Source organism: Hippocampus comes, unplaced genomic scaffold (genome assembly GCF_001891065.2).
Source record: "Hippocampus comes isolate QL1 unplaced genomic scaffold, H_comes_QL1_v1.1 scaffold19, whole genome shotgun sequence".
Taxonomy (NCBI): Eukaryota; Metazoa; Chordata; class Actinopteri; order Syngnathiformes; family Syngnathidae; genus Hippocampus; species Hippocampus comes.
In genome coordinates, this window is record NW_017805148.1 from 443,025 (window position 1) to 452,167 (window position 9,143).

General features: G+C 44.7%; 1 protein-coding gene across 4 annotated transcripts in view; it reads left to right on the top strand.

Annotated features, from left to right (window-relative positions):
• LOC109514684 (probable palmitoyltransferase ZDHHC8) overlaps positions 1-8,082 on the top strand; it is an 11,739-nt gene extending 3,657 nt beyond the window's left edge. The window contains exons 1-9 of one of the 4 annotated variants that reach the window (XM_019867974.1): positions 1,355-2,666; positions 3,866-3,987; positions 4,080-4,237; positions 5,047-5,219; positions 5,312-5,414; positions 5,569-5,660; positions 5,892-6,100; positions 6,485-6,597; positions 6,701-8,082. In XM_019867974.1, the coding sequence (XP_019723533.1) occupies positions 3,951-3,987; positions 4,080-4,237; positions 5,047-5,219; positions 5,312-5,414; positions 5,569-5,660; positions 5,892-6,100; positions 6,485-6,597; positions 6,701-7,783 (1,968 nt within the window). In that variant the 5' untranslated portion in view covers positions 1,355-2,666; positions 3,866-3,950 and the 3' untranslated portion in view covers positions 7,784-8,082. Of the gene's footprint in view, positions 1-1,354; positions 3,988-4,079; positions 4,238-5,046; positions 5,220-5,311; positions 5,415-5,568; positions 5,661-5,891; positions 6,101-6,484; positions 6,598-6,700 lie in introns of those variants that run through there. The other 3 variants (XM_019867975.1, XM_019867972.1, XM_019867973.1) reach the window with 3 other exon arrangements.
• The last annotated feature ends 1,061 nt before the right edge of the window (positions 8,083-9,143 follow it).

Consider the following 9,143-nt stretch of genomic DNA (forward strand, 5'->3'; position numbering starts at 1 on the left):
TGTTTTTTTTTTTTTTTTTTTTTTTTTTAAAGCCACCCAATTTTCAAATGAGCAAAAGTATTGGAACGCGTGACCGATAGGTGTTTCTACTTACTTCAGGTGCCATGACACCGACCCTGTGGGTTGGCTGTCAACAGGCCACGTCGAGGACTCGCTGCTATGGAGCACACTTTTTACTGATAAGACGCCTTCCCATCAGCCCGTCGGAGCCCGCATTTTTATGCAATATACACTTTTGAACTGTGACGATTGGCATAAAGGTTTGAATCATTCCTTGGAGGCTTATTTTGACCTATTTGTGGTGAGAGGTTGGAGAAAGTCCCCATGCGGTGTGTGTAAAGTAGTTTCGGGCTGAGCATTTGGTACCTGAGTCCTCAATGATGACTTATTCTGATTTAATCCACCGCTTAATAGCACCACTGTCACATTACTATTGTAGAACCCGTCAATACTATACAAAAACATCATATAACAAGATGCAATTGTACCACGTGCATCATCTGGTGCAGTACAGAGTCAAGATATATTTAATATGACAAAAAGAAAAAAAAATCAGGACGAATTCTCCCACTTCACCAGCTCAACTCGGTAGTGACCTTTGAACTGCCCCACTTTCTCTTTTACATATAGAGTACATTCGGGCCTTTTTACATTGGAATGTGACAGCGGGTTGGCCATGCAGGGGGATTAGGATCTCGTCGATGCCATGTGATCCCCCCCATCTGGGAAAACTTGAGTCTTTGACTTTGGCATGGTGCAGATGCAGATATAATTGCTTGTAGATTTTTGTTTAATCTGCTCATACTCACGCACTCAAATCCTTCCACCACCACCCCAGCACCCTTTTTTTGCACAGATGTCTTTGTATGAGAAAAGTGGGCTTGTAGGGTTAATTTTTGGCTCTCTTGACTCTTCCTTGCCTTCTTCCTGCTTTTGTTCTGCAGTTCTTGAATTTTTTATTTATTTATTTTTTTTTATGTGATGCCCCAGCTCAGCTGAAATAAAAAGGAAATAGAGAAGATAACACAGTTTTAGGGCGCACATAGACATACACATTCACACATACTTTATACACTTTGAAAGATTTGGGTAAAAGAATAACCAATCAATGGGTCAAAAAAGGGACCGACTGCTATTTGGGTAAATTCGACCAAACGGTTTGGGTTTGGGTTTGGAAGAAAACTGTGAGAGCGTGTGTGTGTGTGTGTGTGTGTGTGTGTGTGTGTGTGTGTGTGTGTGTGTGTAGCGTGTGTGTGTGTGTGTGTGTGTGTGTGTGTGTGTGTGTCTGTGTCTGTGTCTGTGTGTATGTCTTCAAACGGTGCTTGATGAGTCTTTAAAAAATGTCAGTAAAGCATTGACACAAATTTTCGCAGGATAATAATGCTACTGTATGTCCTTGAATTAGCCGCTAATATTAACCGCACAGTGTACGTACGTGTGCGTGCGTGCATGTGTGTCATCCGACTGGCAGTGATTTCAATGTAAGAGTGACAAATTTGTATTTGACCAATTTGCAGTCCAACTGACTGTCTGCTGTGCCACTGACCCACTGCGGGGATGAGGGCGACGTGAGCTGCTTATACTGCGTGTGTGTGTGTGTGTGTGTGTGTGTGTGTGTGTGTGTGTGTGTGTGTGTGTGTGTGTGTGTGTGTGTGTGTGTGAGATTTAATTCTGCCGGCCGGGCTCTTTTCATTAGGTGGCGTTTGTCTTGTTGGGGTAATGAAGTGTCCTTCTCCGTGGTCCAGATGGTCTCTGGGTGGGCCCAGCGTCGTCCGTCCGTCCTCATTGTAATCTGGTCCTCAAGAAATCAGTCCAGTGATTTGTCACATGGGCGCGACAAGATCCAATTAGGTGATCGTGGCGCACAAGGTTGCAATACAAGTCATTTGATTGGGAGCACTCAGGCCCGCTTTTCTGCTGTCTAGTACTGGAGATTCCAGTATCGTAACTATCGGGAATCATATCTTTTCAGTCTAGTAACGTCCTTTGTCCCTCCGTCTCTCTCTCAAGCACTGTTTTCAGTAACTATCAATTATCTACCATTTAACATCTGTCTAGTATTGTGTTCTAGGTGTATCTCTAGCTGTTATGCTCAGCTTCATATCTAGTATTCATCTTGTATTCAATCATAGCTTCTTCGCATTTTATCATATATCGTCTAGCTAGCGAGCTAGCTACCTAGCTAACAATCTTGCCGTCTACCTAGCTAGCATTATACAGTTTTGTTTCTACAAATGTTTTATAATTAAGAACTTTATAATGCAGTGTAATAATTATGCTTGATTAATTTATTCCCCTGTATTTTCTTTTTTGATGATGTAATGAAGTAGGTTTTTTTTTTTTTTTTTTTTTGGGAATGGACAAATGCATTCCCAAAAGTTAAATGAGCAATGATGTATGTTGTATATATGTTGCACTGTATGATACAGGATATCCGGCGGTGCCGGCGATCAACTGAGGATTCCACAATCGACTGTCAGAAAGGGCCTGTAATCCAGAGTTGATAATCCGGTGGTGGTGGGGGGCGGGGGATTAGTGGGTTTGCATCTGGCATGGCATCAGCAATGGGGACCCCTCCCCCACTGCTTTACCCCACCATTACTCACTACACCACCCACATATCACCCATGCTCAGTTGTGCTTGATGCAGCGCGACTCACTAAACAGTACGGAAACTTTTATGAGTGTACTTGTCGTTTTGAATATTTTTGACGACTTCATTCATCTCAATCTACATGATGAACATTCCCGGAGGTCCTTTCGTACTCCCATTGTGTAACCTGATTACTCAGATCCGCCGTCTAATCTCACACGGCGGTGACATCATCAAAGCACCGTGCACTTTCATGTCCACGGCACAATAAGACAGCGGGCAATACAGTCCACTGTTGTTTTCCTTATTTTGAATCCGTGACCATTTTAAGACATAAAAGCACCACAATAAGCAATTAGCATATAATCAACAGATTAATCTCCAGTGAAAATAATTGTGTCGCTGCACCCGGAGGGACCCCCGTCCCTTGGTAAATCCTCCTGATGTGGGAGCAGTGATGAACACGCACTAATACTCGCTTATCTTTCAGTGTAAACAATTACTTTTGGGATCCGGCGCTGCTGCCGTGGGAATAAACGGGATGAAGATTATCCCCCTTTAAAGTCTTTGTTGTGTGTGGACCCGATTTGCGTTAACCTCAACCTGAGCGGGGATGGATACACATGAAGCACACTTTTGTCAACACACCGTGCGGGGAAATTATTTTTATTTGGGCCGGATAGCATGTTGGATTCTGGGGGGGAAAAAAAGCACTTCCCCGTCAACCAGTTTTGAATCCTGTTGTCTGTTTATTGCGGTGCATGTCTTGAAAACTTGGGCAAAATCTGCCTGATTTAACTTTTTCCATCGTGTGCCGGATGGAGCAAAAATAACTCACCAATTTTTGCTTGTGTTGTGGTGAACATTGTATGTTTAGTGCGGTGCATGGTTTAAAAAAAAAAAAAATAGAATGAGATTGCCTGTCCAAACTTTCACTTTTGGCTGCATCGCGTGCTGGATGCAGTTAAAACAGTTTGATATTTGTCACTTTTGTGATTTTCATCTCCGTTTTGTGACAAATTAAAACACATTTTGATGATCTCAAGGTGCCCAATACCCTGGACAAAGTGTTTTAGGATTAAATGAGGTGTGCAATGTGACTTTAAAAGTTGGGGTCAGGCTTGCTGTCCAACCATTGTCCATCATGTACTGGATTCAGCAAAAAGGAAAATCACTTGTATCCTGGAGAAATTGTCTTATGAAAATGTAAAAAAAATAAATAAATAATTAAACAGCTGGGCAAATGATTCTTATTCTTGTGTGAATTTGCAGATGCCCATGGCTGGCAGTGTCCATCTGCCCTGCCGTGCCGCCGTGCTGCGCCGCCCTTTTCCTTTTTGTGTTGGCCAACTTCACCATGGCGACGTTTATGGACGCTGGCATCCTCCCGATGGGTGAGGGAACAAATTGATGGAAATTCCAACTGTGGCGTCGTAAGTTATATTGCGCTCTATCTTTTTTTTTTTTCTCTCTCTCTAACCGGCAGCCAGCGACGATGAAGACAAGGACGACGAGTTCCGCGCGCCCCTCTACAAGAACGTGGACGTGAGGGGCATCCAAGTGCGGATGAAGTGGTGTGCTTCCTGTCACTTCTACAGGCCGCCGCGATGCTCGCACTGCAGCGTGTGCGATCGCTGCGTGGAGGTCGGTCATATTTATCGTATCTAGTATCAGATCGCTTAACATCCTATCCTATCACTTATCGACGTAATGTCTACAACATCACTCTACAGATATAGCAATCCATTTCATGATTGTAATCATGTTTTCAAATGATGAGTGTCCGAGTATTTTCATGAGTGCCCTACGAACAACAGGGGTCAATCCAAAATGGAGGACATAGGTGGTGGAATGGACATGAATTATTATTTTTAAAGATGTGAGGTAGGCGCAGTAGACTCATATTATTTTTGTGGGAGGGTTGGGGGGGGCAGTCAAGAAAAAGGATTTCTGTTGTGAATGACGGGCAGAACATGATGGGAAAGAGAGAGAGAGAGAGAGAGATGTCATTAATCAGGTTAATCCTTTGCTCTCGTATTTGAAGCCTCTCTGGAAATTCAATTTCTCAGAGAGTTGGGATGTTGATATTAAAAAAAATAATAATAATAATAATATATATATTGGATTTTCCATCCTCCAAAATTTGGAGAAGTAAATATCTATCCAGAGACACATCATGGTTTTTTTCCCCGAAACATTTCCAAAATTTTTCAAGTGTCTCTAATGCAAGCCCACATCAAAATTATACATATGTACTTTTAAAATGGCTTTTATGATGTAAATGGCTGAAAAATGATTTTTTTTGGGCTTGTAAAATGGCATCTTGAAACGTAAAATGTGGTATTTTCCCCTTTTTTCCTTGTCTTTTAGATGACAACCTCTTTGTTTACAAGCCGTTCACAAGTTAACGTCTTCTTTTTTTTTTTTGTGTTTGTGTGTCACTCACCGCGCAGGATTTTGACCACCACTGCCCGTGGGTGAACAACTGCATCGGGCGGCGCAACTACCGCTACTTCTTCCTCTTCCTGTTGTCCCTCACCGGTCACATGGTTTGCGTGTTCAGCCTGGGCCTCGTCTTCGTGCTTCACCACACCGACCAGCTGTGGAAGCTGCACTGCACCGTCACGTATCCTTCCTGCAGGCGCACGGAGAAGAAGTCGAGTTATTCCTCACCTCACTTCGAGCTTCTTTTCGTTCCTCAACATAGTTCCCAAACAGTTTGGTCGTGATCAGCATATCGGGCCTGTTTCTCCTTCCCGTCCTGGGCCTGACGGGCTTCCATCTATTCCTGGTGTCGCGGGGACGCACCACCAATGAACAAGTCAGTCGCATATTGTTGTGTGGGCTGGAAACAATAGTCGACTGCCCCCAATTTGTCAAAATTATCAACTCAAGCCTGATCTACTCTGTAAAAAGCACAAACTTGTATTTTTGTGGGGGCTAAATGTCATTTTGTTTTTTTGATAATCCCTCAGGTCACGGGGAAATTTCAGGGAGGAGCGAATCCATTCACTCGAGGTTGCTGTAACAATCTGGAGTACCTGGTGTGCAGTCCCATCTCGCCGAGGTAAGACACATCACCCTTCAAAATGCGGCTGACATTGTTTCTGTCATATTTCAATTTACATTTTTAGGCCAATACAAATTCAGGTAGATTTTTTTTTTTTTTTACGTTTGCGCCGATTCTGAGTCTTCCAGTTTTTTTTTTTTCCTCTAGTGCATCAGGTTTTCATAATAAAGTAAATCAGTAAAATGGTGGCCCGCCTCCAAATTATGAGATTATCTTTGTGATCACCAGGTACTCGGCCAGGCCTCGCAAGAAGTCTGTGATCCACATTCAGCCTCCCTTCCTGAGACCGGAGCTTGACAGGCAGCTGTCCGTCAAAGTGAGCGACAACGGCAAACACAGCAGAGCCTCCGCCGGACCAGATCCTCAGAAAAGTCCGCCCCCGTTGCCGCCCAAACCAGAACACGGGCTGCTGAAAAGTCACCTCGCCGTCATGGAAGGTACAAGACCACCAAGACCGATAGTCCTGCACAGTGATGTAGATTATAAAATGGACTGACAGTTTGTTGCTTTTTGTAGGCGTAAAAAGCAGGATTGAAATTTTTTTTTTTATATTCAATATTCTTCAGCTAAAACTACAAAATACTGTTTTCATTCTTCTTCTTTCAAACGTAAACAGTGCTGCAATCTAGTGATCGACAGTGAAATTACACCTAAAATAAATGGGAGGCAGGTCATAATAGTTTTATTCGAAGCCCCTTATGTGACGTGGAAGAAAAAAAAAACCCTTCACATTCCCTCGCAAGCCAATCCAAGATACAGTACATTATTTGTGGTCAATAAATGATTATTTACAGTTCTTTTTTTTCCCTTCCTTTCTTCAGAGATGGGTCACCACACCAAATCTATCATCCCCGTCTCCATTCCCACTGTGCCTCAACTGCGACCAGTCCTGGAGGCGATATCCCGAGGATCGTCTCCCATTCCTCCAGAGCAGGTGCTCATCTGTCCATTTTCTATATCATTTATCCTCATTTGCGTTGCTAATGACTTTGGCGAGATTGCTGCAGTCTAAGTAGTATTGTTCGTGTAATTTGTAGCTGCTGAAGACCTCAGAGCCAGCGGGAGACAGCAAAGGTCCGGACCTCCGCTTGGACACCAATGGAAGCCCCTTGAAGGGAGCCATGCCCCCTTCCTTGTCTCCCTTGCAGACTGCGACCCTCTCCGGGGCCATGACGCTCAGCTCGCGTTCGCTCAGCCTGAAACATGCCGGCCGCCACATGATCGCCAAGTCGCAGGCCAACCACAGCGGTGGCAGTAGCAGCTCTTACGACAACCTCGTCTCCACCGCGGACCCCCAGGGTCACCCCCACAGAGGAGCGCCCGCAGTGGGCTACTTCATGAGCCTGGGTCCGGACGTCAGCACGGTGCAGCGTGGCCCTCACACTTACAGCCCAGTCTTTGTGGGCGTCACCCGGCATTCTCCTCAAACCAGAGAGTTGTCGCCTTCACTGCAGGGTCTCTCGTCTCGAGACCCCTCCCCTTCATTCCCGGGGTTCATGCAAAGAGAGCCTTCGGCTGCTTTCCAGGGCCTCATGTCGAGGGATCTCACTCCAGCGGGTCTACCCATGAAGACCCAAAGTCTTCGAGACAGCCTCCGGGATGTGAGTTTGACTCCTCAGAAGACCGCCGCACCCGCCGCGTCGTCCCGTTTCGATGGCCTCTCCAAAGCCCTCATCGCATCCATTCACGAGCAGCGCGAGATAGAAGAGAGGGAGCGGATGCTGCGCTTTCACATTCCATCCCAAGCCCTGTACGGACCGGACGCCTGCGTTTACGACATTCCCTGCCGGCGCAGTCTACCGCCGGACCCCGGACGACCGCAGGGTACCCGGGGACCCACCCCTCCGGCGTATGGCTCCCGGGAGTTCCTCATGAGCACTGGCGTCCTGGGTTACGGCCCCAGGACGTCGCCCCTCTCCGGCTCGTCCACGTCATCGCTCGCCCGAGGACCCAAACCGCGCTCTTCCTCGCCAGGCCGCTGTCCCTCCGAAAGACCACCCGTCTCTCCCGCCACATGCACTCTACCCCGTTTACCCTCCTCCTCCACTCCTCCTCATGCACTCTATGGGACAACGAAACGCTCCTCGCTCACCACCTCCTCCGAGGGGAAGGACTCGTGAGTAGCCGGTCCTCTCGCCCTGGGAGCTGTAAAGTACAGCGGTACCCGATTTTGCAAGTTTATTTCATTCTGTTACCAAGCTCGTGACATCAATCCCCCTGAAAACAACACGTTCCATTGAAATGAATGGACAACTGCAGAAATTAAATTCATCCGTTCCAGGTTCCCGCCCAAAAAAAGGTTTCTTCAATCAATTATCTGTGCAGTATTTGTACCTGAAGAAAGAGCATCAGATAATGTGTCAGTTTGACTGTAAAAAGGTGATTCACTGGACAAAAAAAAAAACCCCAAGCCCTTTAATATGTGCGCCTTTAATACCGAGAAAATACAATCTTTTTTTAATGTGTTTTGACATTGCTTTTTTTTTTGGTTGTCTCCCAATCCATAGACTTTGATAGTTGTTTATATGAATAATAAAAATATTTTGTAACTGAATTTTTTATGTTGTATTTTTCTAGTGTGATTGAAGTCAGTTGAGTCACTATTGTCTTTGTAAAAGGAGAGTTTATGATTCATCTTTCCTGTTGGATCTCAGGTGTACCTGTGAGACTGAATTGTAGTGAAAAAACAATAAATATGTTCAATTTATCTATAATTAAGTTCCGAATATATAATAATATTTTTAGGTATTTATTTTAGGACAGAGGGATGATAAAAAACACAATTATGTGCAAGACGATAACTAGTGTTTTGGTGGAGTTTTAAAATTTGCCATTTGGCTCCCTCTAGTGGACATTTGAGAGAATGTCTTGCGTTGTCCAAACAGCCATAAAATAATGTGCCACCGTAAAACAATGTTCATAAAAAATATTGTCTTTCTCCTCCGTAAAAACGATTATTACTGCTGCTTACTGAGTTATCTATGGTAGTTTCGAAAGTCTTCTACGTTTGTCTGTATTATACTGCCCATGGTAGCAAATTGCACACACCAGAAGGAGTAGCAATGAATTAATCATGATGCACAAACTGTTGAATTGCTTTCATTCTATCAAGTACGATATAATAGAGTACAAGATAATAGAATGCAGTTGTTATGTTGTTCATTTGTGAGGGGGGGGGGGGTGATGGTTCCACGTCACCCTCATAAAGACAACCGGTATAGAAAATGGATTTATGAATAAGTTATCGACAAATGTAGGTGCTTTTTTTAATGTAACTTCTGAATTTCATCCTCAATATCGCACAGTAGGAACATTGACTTCATATTCAGCCCCCCCACCAAATCATCTTTGGTTTTCCTAACAAGTCCTCCTCCCCTAGCCCCCTCAAAAGTACGTAGATGCCTCCTGCTGACCTACATTTGGGCTGCTGACTGCCTTGCTCAGGGCTCATTGATATGCTTGATTGTCATTCCCCCCCCC